Here is a 23,509-nt window from a genome sequence, read left to right as displayed (position 1 = left end):
GAATCATTGAAATTAGGCATGGCTAAAATGGGAGTTGTGGTCATTGTTTGCTTGAGAGCTGAGAAAGCTGATTTGGCATCATCATTCCATCCAAACTGTCCCTTCTTGAGTAATTGGGTAAGAGGTCATGCAATGATACCATAACTCTGAACTAACTTCTTGTAATATCCTGTTAATCCTAAAAAACCACGTAATTCAAAAATATTAGTAGGTTGGGGCCATGCAAGTATGGCTGCAATTTTTTTGTCATCAACCTTCACTCCTTGAGACGTGATAATATGGCCCAAATATTCCAATTCTTGCTAGCCAAAAACACACTTGCTTGTCTTAGCAAAAAACTTATGTTGCCTCAAAATCTCTAAGGTTTGTTCAACATGCACCACATGCTTATCCCAGGTTGAACTATATACAAGTATATTATCAAAGAAAACCAAGATGAATTTTCTAAGCTAAGGTCGAAATATAGAGTTCATAATGGCCTGAAATGTAGAGGGTGCATTACAAAGGCCAAAAGGCATTACGAGATATTCATAATGACCATTATGAGTACGAAAAATGATTTTATAAATATTAGAGGATTTTACTCTTACTTGATGATATCCGACCCGTAGATCCAACTTTGTAAAATAAGAGGCGCCATATAATTTATCGAGCATGTCGTCCACCATTGGGATAGGGAAACGGTCTTTGATGGTGGCAGTATTAAGTACACAATAATTTGTGCAAAATTGCCAACTTCCATCTTTTTTCTTTACGAGCAAGACCAGTGAAGAAAATGGACTAGTCCTAGGACAAATGAGCCCGAAATTCAGCATTTCTTGAACTTGCTTTTTGATCTTTTTCTTTTGAAAATGGCCATATCAATAGGGTCATACATTGATAGGCTCGGTGCTTTCTTTAAGTGTAATGCAATGTTCTACCTCTTGCACTAGTGGTACATATGAAGGTTCCTTGAACACGTCCCTATATTCGTGTAATACCTGTAATAAGTCTTGTTGTTTCACGTTGCGCATCCCCCCTTGCGATATAGCTTCTATGGTTAAAGGAAAGCTTACGGCAAATAATGCATGGTCCTTTCGATATTCTTTTTTTATTTCTTTTAATGTAGCTTGCCGAATGGCTTGCTCGTCTATCCCCTACAGCTTTCAGACTTGATTATCCCAAATGAATTCCATAGTTGATTGCTTCCAGTTACAAACCACGGAACCTAACATCTCCAGCCATTGAATGTCAAGCACTAGATCAAGACCTGATAACGACAACGAGAAGAGGGTGAGATAAAATTCAGTTCCTTGTAAATGCACCCTTACCTTATCAAAACGTCTTTGGCACTTCAATCGTTTGCCATTTGCAACACGAACCGTAAATGTTTCCGTTGGTACTACTGGTAATTGGAGTACGTTTGCTAGACGATTACTAATAAAGTTATGTGTTGATCCACTGTCGATCAGTACCATTACTTCGAGAGAACCTATCATTATTGTCACATGCATTGTTTTCGGAGCAGTCCATCTCGTTAATGCATGTAAGGTGATTTCTGGTTCAAGTTCAGGTTCCTACACCTCTCCCGTATCCTCTTGGATAAATTCCCCAGTTTGTTGATCAGTGACGTCCTCACAGACCATATTACCAGCACCTGCGTAGCCCTCCAAGAGTAATAACTAAGGTTTTTGACATTTGTGCCCAACTATAAACTGTTCATTACAATTAAAATAGAGGTCTTGCACTTTTTTCCTCTGTATCTCCTCCCAAGATAAACATCTGACTGGAACAGCTGAGGTAGCAGAGGCTACCCGACTGGGTTGTGGAAGAGCTAAAGGAGTTCTTGTAGGTGGTGGTTGCATTAACCTCTGTTGTTGTGCAAGCTGTTCGTCCCTCATCCGTGCTAAAGTAATGGCCTCCTTAAAGGATTACGGTTTAAACATCCGAATCCCATCAGAAATCTTAGCCTTCAAGTTGCCTATGAACGTACCCACTAATGCCTTTTGCATCCATCCATGTACCTTGTTGCCAAGCTTCTCAAACTCACATTAATAGTCTCTTAACGTTCCCAACTACCAGATTCTTGAGAGAGTTTCATCAAAGTCTTCACAGTCTGATGGTCTGAAGCGAGCCCATAATTCCTCTTGGAATCTTTCCCATGTAATCACCTGTCCCTCCTCTTGTAACGTCCTTCATAGCCACTGCCACCACTGGTTGGCTTCTCTTTCAAGATGGTAAACAACCATGGGAACCTTTTGGTTTTCGGTTGTGCCTTGGTATTCAAAGAATTGCTCCACACGATTGAACCATTCAGTTAGATCATCCGTTGAAAATTTTGGAAATTTTAGCTTAGCTGTTTTGGAAGAGATGATCTGTCGACCTCCATCGTTGCCTTCTCAATGAGGATTATCATTGTTGGGATTCTCCTGATTTATAATCAACATGCTCGAAATTCGATTGAGAGCTTCCTCCATCCGCTGTAGTCCTTCCTGAACAGTACCCAATCCAAACTCCAAGTGCTTAATACGTTCTTTATTAGTCCCCATTAGTAACCTACTCTGATACCAAATGATACGAACCTTAAGAGAACCACACCTCAAAAGCTAGCTATTGAGATGGGAGAGCCCAAGGCCATATAAACCCCACACTAGTTACCCATACTTTCCAGTGTGAGATCCAAGTCTCATACCTTGCACTTGGATCTTAACATATTGATAAACCACGTCGGTCAACAAAGGCATTTAGGCCAAATCCTAAATACCTGGATAACATCTTTGGACGTAATCCATTGAGCCACTACATGCGACATGCAAGCACGACGTAATCCATGGAGCCATTGCATGCGGCATGCAAGCAGGGAGGTGAGATGCAAGCACGACGTAATTGCATGCGACATGCAAGCAAAGAGATGGGACATAGTGGAAACAGTTATGAGAAGTAATGGAGGCAGTTCTGTTTACGTGTCTGTCTTACGTGTACTTTCTGTGTTGGTTTATTTGTTCATGACTTGGCTTATTTAAGCAGCCAATGACTCTGTTAAGGATTATCAAGAATTTGCATTTCATTTGTGGTACTTTCTCACCCGAAGAGAAATCATTCTTAGCAATTACATTATCTAAAGTTAAGATCTATCATTGGTATCAGAGCCATCACCATATCTCTTAGTTGCAATCGTGCGGCGCGGGTGGTAATGTCGGCATTGTAGTGTTCACCCGGGCTAGCAAAGAGCTAGCGCACAGCCAACCTGCGTGGGCATCGGGACTGCGGAGCGTGGTGGTATGTTAAGATCCAAATGCAAGGTATAGGACTTGGATCCCATATTGAAAAATATGGGCAACTAGTGTGGGGTTTATATGGCTTTGAGCTCTCCCATCTCAATAGCTAGCTTTTGAGGTGTGGTTCTCCTAAAGTTCGTATCACAGGGAAAAGAGAAAGAGATGAAAAGAAGATCAGTCGTTTAGAAGTTTAGTCATCTCCTTGAATATACCAACACAAGAGCATTGTGGCACAACGTCGAAGCACGTAAATTTTGGCTCGTTGCTCCTTGATCAAAGTAGCACATTTTCATGTGAACTTTGTCTTTGTTCGAGCACGCTTGCTGTGCAAGTGAAGCTGGAAGTTGCCCATAACTGATATTGTTGCAGAGAAGGGTATGAGCAAACTGAGCTAGAGCTGAGGGATTTGGAGAAATTTGTACAAGAAGGTTAAGAAAGTGAGGATTGGAAAATGGGAAAGATGAATTGAAAGCGTAATGTTAAAAAAAGAAGGTGGTTTTACTTGAATAACAAGTGAGGGAATGAACATGGTCGCCTCGAAATAAGAGGGAATGTTTGTCAAATAGTTGTGCCACGCGTTTTCATGCACCATTTTAATGCATGCATATGGATATATATATATATATATATATATATATATATATATATATGTTCTTTTTGGGAAAAATAATAACAAGAAACACTTAGTTAATGCGGTACAAAAGTCAAGTTTAGTTCTAGTATCTTTCTCATGCTTTTTATTTAAGATGTTGAATTGAAAACAACATTTATGAAACAAAATGATTTTTGGTTGAAGTTTCTGCTTGAAATTATTCATTTACGTTAAATTATAGATAAAATATTGATAAAAAGACAAAAATAAAGGACTTAGGGTTTAGAGAAGAAATTAGGGTAACATTCAATTTAATTCTGATAAAAATGTAATATAAAATCAATTTTTAAATGGGTAGAATAATTCGGTCTTCGGTGGTCATATATATAACTAATATGTGATTCAATCTCAGCTAATTTTTCTAACGATGAAGATATTCTACTACAAATGATCATTACTCCAAGAGTAATGCTATTATCATTCAATTTTGAATATCTAATTAAATACTTAAATAATATATCAATATATGATTATATATTATTTTTATCTTTAATTTAAAATTACTCAATCACATGTTAGTTATACATAGTTTTATTGTCACTTGAAATCAAAAAAAAACATTTGGAGAAATAGATTCACTATAGAAGATTCTGAGTATTATTTTTCCTTTTTATAAGTTGAAAAAAAATAATATTTCCATCATTACACAATCCTCAATCAATCTTTCAACCATCTTGCCTGTTTAAGGGTATTTAGCGAATGTTTGCCTCAGCCAATTCTCCTTTTGATCGCGCAACTAGCACCTCATAGTCCTGCATATTTATAAAAATTAGGGCTGACCATGTAACCAAACTAGATATAGAACTCTACTTTTGCTTGTTCATTTTCCATATTCCTACCGTACTCTCTTCATTTAACCTCAAATTAACAATCAAAACCTTGTACCCTACCCCTCAGTGCTAAAACAGTTCTGGTTAGTTTGAGCTTTCTCACAAAAACAACTTTTGCTAAGGTCATATTAAGGAAGAAATTGTGATAATGAAAGACTCAAAATAATAAACGTTTTCATTTGACTGGACGAAATGTACCTGTACAATAGCTTGAACACAAAGCTTTCCTGACAACACTGCACCTTCCATTGAAGCCAGATACTTCTGTTTTGTGTAATCCCCAGCTAAATAGAATCCATCTATTGGAGATCTTTGCAGGGGACGACAAGGTTCACAATTTGGGACAGTCTTGTACACAGACCTGAAAAGGTTATCAGTTAGGCTTTGAGAGTGGAAACCAAATGAGTACAAGAATGGAAAGTCATTCATGCAGTTATTAGCAATCTTCATGATACTATACGTAGAAACATTTGCTAAAGGATAAACAACATGTAGTAGTGAGAAATGCTAGGCAGGATTGAGAAATTTTGAACTAAATTAAAAAATCCGATTAGACTGCCTGTTATCCAGCACTGGATGACCATTACCCACTTCTGTCATTGCATAAATGCATAAACAGCGTGCAAGAGATGGTCCACTTTTCAGCTTAAGTGTCCTAAACTTACATATGTTATCAATTACACCCCTTATAAACAGCAAGAACTTCTCATCCCCAGCACTGTCAGATGTACAGTCACCCTATTAGGGACCAAAGTGTCTTTGCCAGCCAGACCTCAAATTTTCTTTTGCACATCACCTACACTTCCGACTGGGTTTGTCTAATACTATCTATTATGAGCTCAACTATGTTCAATAATGTTTACTTTGAATCTTATCATTTTGCAGTCAAGATCCACAAGACTTTGTTTTTGGATTTTATTACCCAAAACTTGTCTAGCATATGCAATCAAGTTACTCTTCCTGGTTGATGTATGATATCAAAATCAAACCCCCTTGCAAAAGATCCTTGCTTGGCAGACCCTCCAAGATTTTTTTTACATATCAGACACTTCATATATGCAAGCAACTTCCTCCCTTAAAAATTAAAAAACTTCTTTTCCTGGTTGGTGTATGATGTCACAATCAAACCCTCTTGCAATCCAGGCGTCCTTGCTTGCAAGACCCTTAGAGAAACTTGTTCACACCACCGACACTTCAATCAGGATTGGCCCTAATTCCATCTATCATAATCTCAATTTACAAGACATTGTCTACTTTTAATTCAAGATTTAATCTGCACAGAAAGAACCATGCAGTTTGCTTTTGGGCTTCTACATTCCCTGTGTTTTAACTTCACAATGAATGTAGGATGTCAAAATCACTCAATCATATATTCTCTTTCCCAAACCATGTGGATGTCACACGTTCAAGCGATATTGAAGATAATTTGTTGCATCAACAAAATATTACTGTGTTAAATAAATCTAGGAATTGGAACCTTTGAAGTTTATAGAAAGGTTTGGAAGGTTGGCCATCTAACCTTGGTGTTTTAACAACATGATACTTAACAATTTTTGCTTTGCTTTGATCAGCAGAAATTTCGTCAGGAAAGAGTTTTGCAAGCTCCTTCATTGTAGCATCAATTATTTCTGAGTCGCTACGCGAGATCCATTCGTCAGCGGGGGCAAAAACCAACTCTAGCATGGATTGGTTAGGGTTGTAATATTCCTACATAAAACAAGGAATCACAAATTAACAACTTTATGCCTAATCATGAACACAGATGAAGTTAATGCAGTTAGCCTGCACTTCGAATAAGAAAAACTGGATAAAAAGATAGAGACGGATTTATATACTGTCCAACATCATTAAAAGGAGAAGAGCATACAATTAACCTCAATATCAAAATTTTCGTAACTACTAAAATATAACAGGGTAGTTCCTATATGTGGTGCCTCAACAGCACCTCTACCCATGCCTGCAATATGTTAAGCAACAGCTGAACATTACCAGGTCAAAGTCAAATTTTATGTCATTTCCCACTACTCAAGGGTAAGGTGTTGGGTAGAAATAATGAATTTAAATGTAAGGGCATACAAACAAATGCGGTATATGCATTCAACAAGGAGAGAAGACTACCAAAGGGAGTCCATAATTTAAAACTTTACCTTACATGTTACGGACATGTCAGCATAGTCAAAGTCAAATTTTATGTCATTTCCCACTACTCAAGGGTAAGGTGTTGGATAGAAATAATGAATTTAAATGTAAGGGCATACAAACAAATGCAGTATATGCATTCAACTAGGAGAGAAGACTAGCCAACAGGGAGTCCATAATTTAAAACTTTACCTTACATGTTACGGACATGTCAGCGTACACACTCAAGAGAGGACTTCTGCAGGATAAGGAGACACACAGATGAAACTCAAGATGCAAAATGCAAACAAAACGCAATATTACTAGATACCGTAATCTAAGATGGCTTAAAGCTAATGAAAAACTCTTCTTCAACCATGGGAAACCTAAAAAGAACTAAAATAGTTCGATTAGTATATGCTTTGTCAACCACACTATATTAAAATGCTTGTGAACACAGCACAAAAAGCATCATCTCTCTAAACAGAACAGGATTATGCATTAACTAAGAGCAGGACCTGCTGAAGAGTAGATGATCATATGTGTTTTTTAGTTTCCTGTCGAACCTGCAGATGAAGATAATCTGTATCAGTTAACCAATAGACTGTTAATTTAGCTCTCACTGTTGATCTAACATAGAAATGAAGTTGCCAAAATCCCAAAGGCATCAGATGATATACAAGAAAAAATTCAATTAACTGTTCAAAGAAGGAATAGTATTCATTTGTCAATCAGTTAACTCAGTTAGCAGCAAATAACAATTAAATGAAAATAAATTAATTAATTAATTAATTAATGAAGATAAAGAGATGAATTGATAACATATTAAAAGAGCAAGTCATTTGAATTTCTCAATTTACCTAATAACTGCATTTTCAGAACATTTTAAAGATTAAAATAATATTTCCCTTCCTATCAACTTACCTTTCCATTTATCGGAATTCATGGACCAAGAAATTTGAACAAAGAAATTGATTAAAATGGCAATGACATAGGACAAATGCTAGCAATATGATTTCTCCCTGTTACCTCAGTACTTGCATTTTCAGACAATTTTGAATATTACAATGATTTTCACAAATGATGAGCTCATTCTTTCCCATTTTATGAAATTTCCAGGTCAAATCATTTGAACAAAATAAATAAAGTAAAACTAGTGGTCGTGCACAAAAAAATGCAACTTTCCCCATGTTACACCAGTTCTTTGGATTTACAGACCATTTTAAGGATTACCAAAAAAATAAAATAAAATAACATCCTATCAACATATTCTTTTCCAATTATTAGAGTTCCCAGCAAACCATTTAAACAAAGAAGTCAGATACAATAGCTCGTTCTAATTCAAATCATGCCATGAATGAGGTTTACTCATTTCACTTTCATAAAACTAAAAAAAAAGAGTTCATCACACTAACCATATGTGAACATTAATAACTGGAACTCCGACCAATTTCTCCAATTTTTTGAAGTACGGCATCTCTTGCCAGTTTTCAGGCAAAAGAAGCTTTAGGATGTCAACTGAATAATGCAAGGTCCACAATCCATATTAGTGAAACTAGATTATATATAAAAAATACATCCATATGAAACAGAAAATATGTAATATACCTGGAGTGGCAAATACATAAACATCTCCTTCAATCACTTCCCCACTGGTTAGTAAGAAATTCTTCACAGTTCCATTACTATTGAGCTCAATTTTCTGTATCCGAGAATTTAGTCGCACTTCACCACCTAGCGACTGAATGTGATTAACAATCGGCATACAAAGTCTCTCTGGGGGACTACCATCTAAGAATGCCATCTTGGAACCATGCTTCTCCTGTCAAACATAATAATATATATTTTGAATCAGCTATTATCAACAGAAGTTCGTTTATGTATATTAAGTATAAATATATAGAAATTTGTATTCAATAGTATATCGACAACAATGCTCATTCACACTATACCTACATTGATATGCATAAGATACAACCAAAACACACATAATACTCAGAATAATATACTAGTTATCATGAGAAAACTAATTTAGGCCCCAATTTGACATGATCAGATAGCAAAGAAAAGTAATTCACTTAATTTGACAAAAGCGCCATGGATCACTCTATCTGTGTCGATTTCGAAGAGAACTAAAAAAAGGAGAATGAAAGCATTCCTTCAATAAAAAGGAAATCTTGATTTATATTATAATTGATATCTCTCTTGTAAACTGGAAAGTAATAATTAAGCAGATGGATTGCGTATGTGCATATTTTCTCTAGCTTAAAATACTATTTAAAAATAAAAAAACATGTAGAGAGGCCAAGCAGCAGTGTATATAGCACACTTGGAGGATTGCCACAAAATTACAGTTCAATAAGTGTGATTGAAAATAAAAGATTCTGAGTTGTTCAGAACAGTTTTAGAGAAATTTTTTAAAAGTAGAGAAACAGAACTGAACTTCGTATTTTCAAATTTTGAGAATGTGTAGTATCATTCTCAAAAGAGAATATTATGAAAATGAAAATAGTGAAAACATTTTTCTTTTTAATAGAGTTCTTTGAAGAAGGAAAAACAAAGCATGCTGTCAATATATATATATATATATTTTGGTAAGTGACATGCTGTCAATATATTATTACTAGAAAAACTAAAATTAGTTAATAATTAAACTAATAAAATAAAAATAACTTCAAACAAATTAATAAAAATCAAAAGATCAAAAGTGCTTTATGGTTTTTCACAAAAGAACCATGAAAATGATGAAAACAAGACAAGTATTTTGTCATTTCCTTCACAAAAGTTAGAAAATGATTTGCATTTGGTGAAAAAGTTCTCTGAAATTGGTTAACAACTCTGCATATTCTAGAATTTGAAAATGAGAAATCATTTCTACAAAAAATAACCAAATACCCTGAAACCTTTCAAACACAGAGAGCAACAGAAAATGTTTGAGAATAAATTTGGTCATGGTAAACAAAATAGAAATGATATGCTACTTCACATGTTCAGTTTTACATCTATGCAGTAATCCAACATTAGATCTCCAGCAAGACTTTGCAAAAATCATTTCAATTATTTGATATTGATATTGATATTAATTAAAAAAACGGATTGACTACCGTACCTGAAGAAATCGATTTAAAGCAATTAATATACATTGCATTGACAATTCATCAGGGTTAATAAAATTTAGTGCCTTTGACATGGCAATAAACACCTCTGTTGTCACACGCTCAGGTACTCCCTGAAGTTTGAAGGATAACAAAATTAGTCAATCTTTCAGCTTGAAATATCTAAAAAGTTTATGCCAAATTAATGAGCACAAAGCATTCTGAAAATTTAACTTTGAAGATAGAGAACGCAGAACTCAACTAAAACTAATATACACCTAAACCTGCTAAATTTGCAGTTTGCACTAGCATCTAATAACTTTAACATGAACAATACAGAATAACAATACAAGAAATCTAACTTCGAAGATAGAGAATACAGAAGCTAATTTATATATGACCGTAGGTTGCACTGGTTATAAAAAGTCCTTGTGAATTAATTCCCAAAAATTTGTAAGAAATGGTTGTCACCCAAAAATAATATGAGCAATACTATGTATACCCACTTTTGAATACACAAATTAGTAACACATAGTGTATCATCATTTGATTGGATGTTACTTTATTCATAATCTAAATTTACCCAATTACATAATAACATATTATTTGTGTACATATATATCCTCAAAAGTGTGTATATATAATTTTATTAAAATAATATTTTTGTTCAAACACAATCCTCATGGTTTTAACCTACAATAAGGGGTAATACCATGTTGTGCACTCAAAAAAGCCCAAAAGTCTAGATTTAATGGGTAGTACTATTAAGGAATGCCCTAGAAACCAATCGTTCTGTCGGTTTCAAGGTATGTATTTTGCATATACATTTATTAATAAAGGAAGAGTTATGTCATACTTTGCATGTTTACTGAGTCACTTTTATATATATGTTGTAGTTGTACGTTACATTCATATTAGCTATATACATATGACATGTGAAAAGTCCCGATGAGTTTTAATAAACATCATCAAATCGTTTCTTACATAGGCAATTTGTTTAGGTAATAGTATTGCATAGTGGGCGTGTGCTATATCCCCATAGTATATCATTGAAAGATTAATAGATGTACACATGGGTAAACAATAAAACCGTTTGATAGTTGAAAAACTGATCAAAGGTTATTATATTATATTATTTATCAAACGTAACCACTAAACGATGATCACATGTGCATTGATATGCAGTTAATGATACATCGTAAATCATACTAGTGTATAGATCTTTTGACCTGAGATATTACAACTATACTTTGCTCTAGAATGTATGATTCATATAGTGTATACCACGGGGCTAATCATGTTTCGTTCAGACGCCGATTTGATCATATGTTACTTGAGTGAGAGGACAGGGGATGATCATATAGGGATTTGTCAACTCGACTGCTCCCAAGTTTCCGTGCGAATATCAAGAAACATGGAAATCTAAGACGCTGGTCAGTGCATATAAAAGTCCACATGACAAGAGTTTCGATGTGGCATATTCTGATATTACTTAATATTCGAAGAGATTAAATATTGAATTTTGGCATTTCATGAATCCATGTTTAATTAGGATATAATGACAGAAGAATTAGACTATATGATAAGTATGAATAAGAAAGGTTCATTTAACATTATGTGAAGCTTGTACTTCATTGTGATATAGGGGTCATGGGACATTACTAAATGACCTCACATGATCAATGGGAGCTTTGTTTTGTAGCGAAAAATGAAGTATATTGGTTAATGATAGTTTTGAGTTATACAGTGATATAACGAAATGTATCATTCGATATGTGACCCACCGCTATGTCACTATGAATCTTGAAGGTCACACTCATATTTCAAGGAAGAAAATAGTGTTATGAAGATAAAAATATTTATCCAAGGTTGGGTAGCACTTTCTGAAGGTAAAAATAGCGCTTTTCGAATGAGATTAGGAAAAGGGGGCAAAATTATCATTTTATAATTTTTAAATTGTTTAGGAAGTTGAATGAATAATTTTGGACACAAATTATTCAACATGTGTCAAAAGAGTAAATAAATATTATTTCCTCGTAATTACAAACCAATAGAATAATGACACATGTTTTCACTTGATAAATATCAAGTTTATGCATAAAAATAGGTGAGAAGAAAAGAAAAAAGAGTTTGTACTTTTTCCTTCTTCCTTTAGCCGTGAAAGACTCTATTGTTCTTCTTTGCAGGGTGCAAGTCAAGAGATCACTTATTTTAGTAATTCAAACTTCCTAACTTCAAATTAAATTATAAGGTGCAAGGTATTTTACATATTTCTATACTTTATTTCTTAAAACAACATGTAAATCATATTTTCATTGTTGCATGTGATGTAAACATGATCTAAATTACTTAATTATGTTACCAAAATCCTTCAAGTACACCCAACCATATAAATAAAGTTTCAACAATTTTCAAAAGCAAACTATTAGGATCTCAAGCACAAGGTATGAAACTTGGATCTCACATTGAAAATGTGGACAATTAGTATGGGATTTATATGGTCTTGGGCTTTTCCATTTCAATAGCTCGTTATTAAGGTGTGGTTCTCCAAAGATTCATATCATTTGGTATCAGAACCACCATCACGTCTCTCAATCGCAATTGTACGGCACGGGTGGTGATATTAGCATTATAATGTTCGTCTAGGACTAGTAGGAAACTAGCGCATAGCCAACCCACATGGGTGTCAGGGCTACAAAGTGTGGTGGAATATTAAAATCCCAAGTGCAAGGTATGGGACTTAGATCCCACATTAAAAAGTATGGACAATTAGTGTGAGGTTTATATAGTTTGGGTTCTCCCATCCCAATAACTAGTTTTTGAGGTATGGTTCTCTCAAGGTTCATATCACAAACACAACCTATAAAGTTTTCTAAGGAAAAATTATTCCATAAATTTGGAATACATTTTGAGAGTTACTATTTTTTTATGAGAAACTCCAATATACAAGAAAATAAAACAAGTATAGATAAAAGGTGGTCTAGATGTCTAATGCAAGAGAGTTAAATCTTCAAAATAACTCAAATCGCAAGAAAGTTAAATCTTCAAAATAACTCAAATCTCATGTATACTTTGCAATATGAACACCAAAAAGAGAGAAAATTCTACAGCCCACAAAGCCACGAAATTTTGGAGGTACTTCAAACTCTTATATTCTTCCAAGAATAAAGATTTTGAATTTTTGGTTAGTTTCTAGTTTTTTGAAAGTGTGTGCAACTTCTTTTAGACGGTTGAAATTTGAGGCTTGCATACTGTTAGGGCCAAGGACTATGTGACCAATAAAAGTTGGCACACAAAAGATGAGGAAGGACCACCAAACACAAGTGGCAATATTAGGGGTAAGCATTAAAAGAAAATAGGACAATAAGAAAGAAAACAAGAGAGGAGAAAGGGAGGATAATCAATTTAGGGGGCTTTAGGGCAACCTTTGGTTGATTGAGAGAGAAAGTCTAACCTCTCCAAAGTTAGACAAATTAGGAAGAAATTTAGCCTCTCCAACGCCAAAACTGGCGTGTTTTAGTTATCATTTTCTTGTGTACAGGTGATATCAATGTAAGAAGCTAGTTGTTTTATGTAAGCACAACCAACATTCAATATAAATATCAAATATTTTTCTTCAAATCTTTGTCATTGGTTGGGTTCTTAAATATGTTACAGTCTCAAGTACAAGGTATGAAACTTAGATTTCATATCATAAAGCATGAGCTTTTAGTGTAAAATTTATGTTTTGGGCTTTCCAAACTCAACTAGTTTTAAAATGTGGTTCACTCTAAACAAAATTGAAGAGAAAGATATTTCATTCATATTCTATTTGTTACAAAGATACATGTATATATATAAATTAGAAATCCTAAATTTAAGAAACTGGTTGTTTCATTCATATTCTAACTAGGGTGTTTTAGTTATCCTTTTCTTGTGTACAAGTGATATCAATGTAAGAAGTCAGTTGTTTTATGTAAGCACAACCAACATTCAATATAAATATCAAATATTTTTCTTCAAATCTTTGTTATTGGTTGGGTTCCTAAAATATGTTACAATCCCAAGTACAAGGTATGAAACTTGGATCTCATATTATAAAGTATGAGTTTTTAATGTAAAATTTATGTTTTGGGCTTTCCAAACTCAACTAGTTTTTAAGATGTGGTTCACTCTAAACAAAATTGAAGAGAAAGATATTTCAATCATATTCTAATTGTTATAGAGATACATGTATATATATAAATTAGAAATCCTAAATTAGGAAAGAAGAATATTTAATTCTTATAATTACGATCTTATAATCAAACTCTACCATAATTAAACTGCTATAATCAAGTCTTACGATCTATATAATCTACTCCCATATGGTAATATACATATTTACAAATTTTGTAACACTCTTTCTCAAGCTGAGACATAGATGTTAATCATGACCAGCGTGCTACAAATATAATCAACTCGAATCCCATTTATAGCCTTAGTGAAAATATCTCCTAGTTGTTCTCTAATTTTCATATATCTTGTAGAAATCAAATTCTGCTAAATTTTCTTTCAAACAAAATGACAATCAATTTCAATATGTTTAGTTCATTCATGAAACATAGAATTGGAAACAATATTAAGAGCAGCTTGGTCATAACACCACAATTATGCTGGTAATGAAAGCTAGAAACCCACTTTAGCCAAAAGTTGATATATCCACATTATTTCACACACAGACTGTGTCATAGCTCTATATTCTGATTCCGCACTAGATCGGGACATAACACTTTGCTTCTTACTTTTCCAAGACACCAAATTCCCTTTAACAAAGACACAGTAGCCTATAGTTGATCTTCTATCTTGGAGTTTGCCCAGTCTGCATCTGAGAAACATTCAATGTGAGTATGTCTATGATTTCCATACAATATGCCATGTCCAAGGGCTCCATTCAAATAGCACAAAATTTGTTCTAAAGTTGTTCAATGATCAATTACTAAAGAAGACATGAATTGACTCACAACACTGACAGAATATGCAATATCAAGATAAGTCATTGTAAGATAATTCAACTTCCCCACCAGTCTTCTATATTTCTCAGGGTCGTCAAACAATTCATCATCTTTTGTAAGTTGCAAATTACAAATCATTAGAGTGCTACATGGTTTAGCTCCCAATTTTTCTATCTTAGTCAATAAGTCGAGCACATATTTTCTTTGCGATAGGAAGATTTTTTTCTTGCTTCTTGTCACTTTAATACCTAAGAAATATTTCAACACCCCTACATCTTTTGTTTGAAACTGAGTGTGAAGAAATGATTTAAGAGAGGAAACTCTTATAGTATCGCTTCCAATAATGACAATGTCATCAATATACACAACTAGAAGAATACTACTAACTTCAAACTATCTATAAAAAACTAAATAATCACATTTACTCTTTACCATGCCAAACTTTTGAACTGTCCGACTAAATTTTTCAAACCAAACACGAGGATTTTGTTTCAAACCATACAAAGATTTGCAAAGGCGACAAACCTTCCCATACTCCCCCAGAGCAACAAACCTAGGTGGTTGCTCCATATAAACTTCTTCTTGAAGGTCACCATGTAAAAAGACATTATTGATATTCAACTGGTGTAAAGGTCAATTATATGCAACTGCCATGGAAATTAATAAACAGATAAATGTCAATTTAGCAATAGGAGAGAAAGGGAGAAAGTGTTAATCCACTCCATAAATTTGTGCATATCCTTTACCAACAAGACGTGCCTTAAGTTGAACCACTAATCCATCTGGATTAACCTTAACTGCAAACACCCATTTGCATGCAAAGGCTTTCTTTCTTGCAGGTAGATTTACCAAGTCCCAAGTACCATTCCCATCTAAGGCATTCATTTCTTGTATCATAGCATCACGCCAACCAGGATGACATAAGGGTTTATGAGTACTTTTGGGAATAGAAGTAGAGTCGAGCGATGCAATAAAGGAACAAGAAGTAGAGGACAAGTGATTATAAGAAACAAAAGAGGAAATAGGGTTAATACACTGTCTTTTACCTTTTCGAAGAGCAATCAGAAGATCAATATCACTGGAGACTAGATCTAACGACAAAAAGAATGGTCCAGGACATGTATCCGAAGGTTGTTGACATCTGGAATAGACCTAGGAAATAGGTGGCCTAGCAGGTGTAGACTCATCAGATGGAGAAACCCCTAGAAAACTAGCAGGTGTGGGATCAGTAGGTGGAGAAACCTCTGGAGGGCGAGAAGACGTAACAATACATACTAACAAATCATCGTCCTTCTCCTAAATGGAATAGGTAGGAGAGATAGAAAAGAAAAGAGTGTTCTCCAAGAAAATAACATTAGCTCACACAAGATATCTGTTAAGAATGGGACAAAAGCACCTACACTTTTTTTGAAGACGACAGTAACCAAGAAAAACACATTTTAAAGACTCTAAGTCTAACTTTGTGACATGGACAAATATCACAAACAAAACAAGTGTTACCAAATATTTTAGATTCAATTGGAAACAAAGATTCATTTGGAAAGAGAACACTGTAAAGAGTCTGAGCTTGAAAAACCAATGAAAGCATGCGATTAATAATAAACCAAGATGTGGAAACAATATTAAACTAAAATTGTTTAAGAACTTGCATTTGAAACAAGAGTACTTGAGTTGTTTGAAAAAGGTGTATTTTTTCTTTTAACTATTCCATTTTGAAATGGTGTGGTAGGACTAGAGGATTAATAAAGAATGTCATTTTAGATCATATACAACTAAAAGGATTCAGAAAAAAAAATTTTGGCATTATCACTATGTAAAGTATCTACAAAAACATTGAATTGTATTTTTATTTCAACACAAAAATGAGAAAACACCTCAAAACGATTTTTCATTAAATAAAGTCAAGTCATACGAAAATAATTATCAATAAAAGTAACAAAATATCTAAAACTAGTTTTAGACACAATAGAACAAGAACCCCAAACATTTAAATAAACTAACTCAAAAAGAAAGCTAGGTCGTTTATTGACTCTAGAACCTAAAAACAGACTATGATGTTTGGTAGTCTGACATGATTCACACTCTAATGAATATATATGACGAAATTGAGGACACAGTGTCTTCAACAAAAGAGTCGTGCTCTTGCCTATGCCTTTTTTCAACCATTTGGACTTTATTTTGCATTTTTCTTTCTTTGGTTCCTTTCATGCTCTTGCCTTGGCTTCCCTTCGTGCTTTGAATGCCCTGCTCCCACATCATTCCTAACACTGAACAAACGTTGAATGAGTCATGCTCTCGTTCACGAAAATGCAAGGATGTTGATATTATTCAACAAGATGAAGAAATAACAAGAATTTAGTGCTAACTCAAAACTCAAATCTGATTTTTTATTGATAAACAATTGACTTGTATTGAATTATTGAATAAATTACAAAGATTTATGTCTTTATATAGACTTTTAAAATCCTACTTAGACTAGAATACTATTACTCAATTGAATTAAGATAACACTACAAGGAATACAAGTTTAATTAGAAATAGGAATTCTACTTCTAGGAAACTTGGACAATATGACTTTGAATTTATTAAAAATAACTTTCCAATTTTGAGGAGAGTAACATGCCTACAAAGCCACTACCGACAAGTATCGAAGGCAACTAGTGTTTGAAGTTGGAGATGAGGTAATGGTATATTTAAGGAAAAAGATATTACCATCAGGTATTCATAGAATGTTGAAGCAAAAGAGATATGGGCCTTGTAAAATTATGAAGAAAATCAATAATAATGTTTATGTAGTCGATTTAGCCGTAGACATGGGTGTTTCTAGGACCTTCAATGTAGTAGATCTATCTCAATTCTACCCCAAAAGTAACTTCTACAAAGATGACATGACGGCGAGTTCTTTCTTAGTGAGGGAGAATAATGGAGGACCAAATGATAGCATTCAAGGGAAGGTCCAATGCTAGAGGGTGATTGGATGGAAAATGTGAAAAAAAGCAAATTGATCAAATTAAACAAAGTATGCTTGTGACATTATGATGTGGCGTGTGACATGATCCAATTTTGAGTCTAATTTCTTAAAGTTGTTAAGTAATAAATAGCTTTTAGGAGTTTGTTCTGTTTAGGAAAGCTCATGTTTAATTAAATTAGTAGTTTCTTGCGTTTAGGAAATATCAAATTTAATTAAAGTCAATGTCTTGGAGTCCAAGTCTCCCATGATACCAAAGTTAATTTTAATTCAATATCTTATAGTCCAAGTTTCCCCAGAAGTTTTATTTCTAGTTAAACTTTTTTTCCTTTTAGTGCTATCCTTATTCAATTGAGTAGCACTTTTCTAGCTTATATAGGATATTAACAATCTATATAACAACCATAAATCCTTGTAATTTTTTTTAACAATTCAATCCACATTCAATAAAATTTCAGATTTGATTACTTTAAGAATTTCATGCAAGATTGACATTGATTTCTTGTTTTATCCTTCATCTTGTTGAACGATATCAACACCTTTCGTCTTTGTGAATGAGATCATAACCAATCAATGCTCATCCTGCATCAAATTTGTATGACTTTAAACTCTCAAATCTCAATAACTAGCTTATGGAGTGTGGTTCTTCCAAGATCACTCAACAGTGACTACACTAACACTAGTACACAAGCCTCCACTAACAAAACCTAGGATCTCTTCATCGATAAGATATATTCTTCTTTAGTCAAAATCAAAGAAATGCTCAAGTTTGTAGCTATGGCCACAAACACATTGTGGATACATACACATTTATGTTGTATTTAGTTAGTTGCTCAAAAAGTTAAGTATAAGGGCCATGGCTACAACTAGTATTCCATATCTTGCCATTTCACGAGCAAACAAAGATAATATTTTCAAGTGTCTAATAGGTATCTCAGTCCACAATTAAAGTTTCTGAAAGACTAACCCACTAACAAGCAGAATTGTCAAGTGTCTACAGTTTTTAATGATCAAAACATCAAGTAAGATCTAAGATACCAAATATTCTTGTAGCTTAAGTTTAAATGATGAGGCAAGCAATGAGTCATATGCTAGCCAAGTGAAACTCATTACCTACTCATGCGTGCACATAATACTAGCAGTCAAAATTACCACTATACCTGCTTTATCATCCATTCCTTGACAGTTAAACCATCTTGGGCTTCAACATAAGATTGTCCACCAAGCATTGCTGGAAGAAGTCCAATAGCAAACTTGACTTTCTCGGGCCAAGTTAACATTTCATTATTCCTTAAAATCGCCCATATTCCTTACAATTACATGAAAAAGAATGTAGAGTCAAAATGAATAAGCATTGAATGTGTAGCATAAGTGAAGAAATTCCACATAAATAAAAGAGAGACAGATGATATGCAACCTCTGGAAAAATAAATTGTAAACATTGTGGAAATTCAAAGAAACATAAATTTTAAAAATATTATTATACATAACAATAACAACCAAAAGTTAGCATTGAAATTTGCAACTACAAAGATAAGTTATGAACCTTTCAATTAAATATTCTTCTTTCTCTTATTCATGAGATTTGGTAGGCTGTATTAAACATATTATTCTTCATTTCCTTGTCTAATGAGAAGATTTAACTAGCAAATTCTAGTTAAACTTTTAGTTCACCTTAACTAATATACATTTTAATGAATTACTAAAATGTTGTGTGTCTTATAATGCATATATTGATTATGGGCCACTATGTCATAGACATGGTAGAAAAAATTAAGCATGTGTTTAAATATTTATCAGGCAACAAATACTTAAACCAACAAACCAATTTACTCTTTGTTTACAATCTTGGTTCTTCAACATGACTTGGATAAGAAAGACATCTATGCAAAGATGCACAAAGATTTTTAGATTTAGTTTACAGAAGAAACAAAACATTACATCAATTTAAAAGGTCAAGGGTTTTCCTTTTTGCTTTAGTGGAGGGCACAAGTATCTAACCATTTACAGGAGCTGGCAGAACTTCTGGAAAATCAAATCGGCTGAATTCTCCTGGCTTGTTTGGCATTGCAAATATCATTGAGTGCTCCTTCCATTGCAATCGGTCATTGATACCAAGTTCTCCGAACAGGTTCTGTACATTTGGGTATGCCCCAACTTGCCAGCAAGAAAATACTTATCAATTAAGAAAAAGCATAAGATTAACCCCTACTGCAAGAAAGGAAAAGACATAAAGGTGACTTCATCATAGCTTGTTATTGCAATCTGCTTTTAAGGTTAAAGATACCCACTAGATCATTACTATGAAGTGAAAGTGCATCAGAACTTATATTAAGGCATTTGTAACAATCAAAACAAAAGTTACTATAAGACAATAATAAAGTTGTTGAGTCACAAACATCAAGACATAAGTAAACAAGAATTAGTCTCTAAATTTACATAATTTACGCAAGTAAAAAATGCAGTAGAACATAGGAATGATGGTTAATAGAAATTAATGTGGTTGCATCACGAACTACAATGATAATACCAAAACTAAAAAATATTTAAACAATTAAGAATAAACTATTTCAACTCACAAAATATATGCAGGCCTGTCTCATACCAGTCACCATCATCGTCTTTCCAGGCAGCTACCTATAGAGAAAATTGAAAAAGTCAAACGTTTAATGTCAAGGACAAGAAAATTAAGGAAGAAAAAATCTTGCATCACATATGGATATCAAGATGGAAGCTATATGCAATTGTCCATCCTTGCTCCTAGAAACAGAAAAGTACTCATGCTACAATATCAGCCAGAATGAAAAACTTTTTCCAGGTTATCATCCATATGAAAATTAACTATTGTTCAGTGATACTGAAAAATGACATCTCTCTTTCAATCACTAGCCAGCAAGCTTTTGTAAATTTCTATAAGTTAACAATCGACTAAAAAATGAAAAGAAAAGTATACATATAAATCTGTAGTTTGGTGTGAACTAATCGAAAGTGGTACAGATAAAGCAACACAAAAACCTTTCCACCTAGAACATCTCTTGCTTCTAGTAACAAAGGTTTGTGGCCTGCATCTGCCAGATATTTTGCAGTTGATAAACCAGCCAAACCTGCAACAAATATATAAATTTATAGTTCCAATATGACATAAATGTATTTTTAAAAGAGAAACAGGAAAGATGGAAAGTTTATTCTAGTAAAAGTACTGCAAAAGCTTTTGGCTAAAGTGTCACAAGGAAAATAGAGGATGTGTAAGAAGATTGCCTTGGACACTCAAAATTGATTGTCCAGAAGCAAATTTAAGAACCTGTGTTTACAGCAAAAGAGTTCCAGGATTCAAAGATTCAGTGTTTTCTATAGACTATTTACAGAGTACACATATAGGGAAATATAACAAGAATGACCACAGGGTTTTAATTTATCTGTTGGAGGAGATGGGCCTCAGAGAGAAGAGACGAAAGTGAATATTCTGTATTGAAGTAATCTTTTCCAGAAGACAGTCTGACTAAGATGATTTGGTTCCAGTTGGGAACATTATTTTGTTGATTCTAGGCAATACAATTGGGATGCAAAGCCAGTGCTGAGAAAATTGATTTAGGCCGGCCTTTTGGTTCTACTTTGAAATGCAAATTGCAATGTCAGCATTGCATTCAATTATTCAAGACCATGACAACAATTTGACCAGGTGGAAGAAACATTATCTTTAAGGTGGCCAGCTCACTCTAATTTTGAATCTTCTCTCAAGTTAACCAACATACTTTATGTCATTTTTTCTAATTTCTCACATCAGTGCACATTGTTTCTCTTATTTGAAAAAGGTGCTGAATCAATATTCTAAGTTGTTTAAACTATCTCAACAAGGCTTGGCCTTTTTCATCAGGAATATATCTGGTCCTTGACTCTTCCCCGTAGAAGAACCACTATATGAGATAACAGGACTTCCCTTCAGCTTAGCTGCATCTTTTGAAAGATCTTGACCAAAGGAAAAAGAAAGGTCAAGATTAGCTAAGATTAGGGAACCAACCTCCCTTGACATGTTTCTACTAAATTATGAGCACATTTTAGAGAAAATACCAGTCAACACAACCATAAACATGCTCCTCCACAGTTTGGGAAAACCCCATTTTTTATGCCATTCAGATATATTTTCGTTAGTCTGAAAACAGAAAAATACAATCAAGCTGCATAGCATTTACAGGAAGTGAAATGGCGTTTAAGAATTGTAGTTGACTATGAAAGACCGACTAAATTCTACTAACAGTTAGCTGGGGAAAATAAATCGATGAGAATTTTAACAGGCACAAAATTACTTGGCCTGAAATCATTTGCTTCAATTACTTATTAGTTATTAGCACAGCCTACAATTTTTGGTATTATCTTTGTATTAATTTCCCTTAAATTTCCCCTTAGAAAATAACTCGTTACTCAAAATTTCGTTAAAATTCTAAAATAAGGCATGAGGATTCAAAGGGTGAGAGAAATATAAAAGGAGAAAGACGTCACCTGCACCAGCAATTACAACTTTCAAAGGCTTGGGAGGACGAGCAGAAGCACGAAAGGAAGAAGACAACTTAGCAGCTTCCAAGAAATTAGCTGTATTATCAATATCTGGTCTCGGATAGTCCACACAAGCTACCTGCAAAATATAGGTCACAGTTTAGAACTTGAAAATTCAATTAAACAAATCAGAATTAATAATTACAAACGAACCTGCAAAGGCTTATATCCGCTCCTTGGAGTTGCTTTAACGTGAAATTTGATGGCCTTGCCCATCAATTCACTCCCTTGAAACGCCATTAAAGCACTTCCACACAAGCTCAAGTTGAAGCTCATTTATTTGTTAGTGAAAGAATCTGAACTTTTTGGAAGCTGAGAGGAGGAGGTTGCCAGCGTAGTTGTTATTGTGATAAATAAATAAAAAAAAATGGACTTGTCGTGAAATTGGCGGTTCGCTTAATTTCGGAAATGGAAATATTCCGCTTAAAAGAAGTAACGGGCCGGTAACCTTCCAGTAATATCAATAAGGACGGGTGGGGACTTCCACACAAAGTGGATGACGCGACCTGGAGCCCCCATCGCCGTATATCCAATAACTAATACCCACAACATAACAAAGACGCAAATGAGTTTCATTAAAAGAAAAAAGGGCTGAAGGACTAATGCATACCCAAGATATGGTAAAATCTCAAACTCTCACATTTTAATTTTTAAAAATTTAAATATTCACCTAAAATTAAATTTTTATTAAAAATTTCAGTTAAGGTTAAGATCATTATTTAATAAAAAATTAAAGTTTCATCACATTTTCCTTCCCTATATTTAAAAACTTATATTTTTTTCAAATGCAAGATTTGAAAAGTGACAAAACCCTCTTAAAGTTTGTTTCTCTTCCTCCGACACCGATTTTTTCTTCTTTAACCATTGGTCATCCTCTCTTGCCCCTTATCTCTCCTCCACTCTCTCCACCTTACCTTTTTGGCTGTCTTTAATCGAAATCAAAGACGAAATCGTTTTCATCTCAAATGAAGATGATCGGTCTTCGTCCAAGACAAAGACGTGTTGTCTTCGTCTCTCAAACGAAGACGACAAGTCTTCATCAAAGAGACAAAGACTATTTGACTT

The 23,509-nt window shown here is 34.0% G+C and overlaps 1 protein-coding gene across 1 annotated transcript; it reads right to left on the bottom strand.

The window, feature by feature from the left end:
* Positions 1-4,483: 4,483 nt before the first annotated feature.
* Positions 4,484-22,873, bottom strand: LOC123220978 (15-cis-phytoene desaturase, chloroplastic/chromoplastic). Its single transcript, XM_044643630.1, has 14 exons — positions 22,598-22,873; positions 22,391-22,523; positions 20,909-20,997; positions 20,473-20,530; positions 19,895-20,050; positions 19,054-19,202; positions 9,967-10,086; positions 8,466-8,679; positions 8,273-8,375; positions 7,376-7,423; positions 7,071-7,116; positions 6,259-6,446; positions 4,938-5,100; positions 4,484-4,661 (listed from the first exon to the last, which is right to left on the bottom strand). Exons 1-14 carry the CDS (start codon positions 22,718-22,720, stop codon positions 4,602-4,604), a joined length of 1,650 nt encoding a protein of 549 aa, XP_044499565.1. The 5' UTR covers positions 22,721-22,873; the 3' UTR covers positions 4,484-4,601.
* Positions 22,874-23,509: the final 636 nt, after the last annotated feature.

Source organism: Mangifera indica, chromosome 7 (genome assembly GCF_011075055.1).
Source record: "Mangifera indica cultivar Alphonso chromosome 7, CATAS_Mindica_2.1, whole genome shotgun sequence".
NCBI lineage: Eukaryota > Viridiplantae > Streptophyta > Magnoliopsida > Sapindales > Anacardiaceae > Mangifera > Mangifera indica.
This window is presented reverse-complemented; position numbering and strand designations above follow the sequence as displayed.

What these genes read in the sequence shown, in the direction of transcription:
- LOC123220978 (XM_044643630.1), bottom strand. Translation starts at nt 22,720, where the DNA reads ATGAGCTTCAACTTGAGCTTGTGTGGAAGTGCTTTAATGGCGTTTCAA. An exon ending in GAGATGTTCTAGGTGGAAAG is followed by an intron (nt 20,531 to 20,908) that starts GTTTTTGTGTTG and finishes TTTTCTCTATAG; the next exon opens with GTAGCTGCCTGGAAAGACGA. An exon ending in GATCATCTACTCTTCAGCAG is followed by an intron (nt 7,117 to 7,375) that starts GTCCTGCTCTTA and finishes CTTATCCTGCAG; the next exon opens with AAGTCCTCTCTTGAGTGTGT.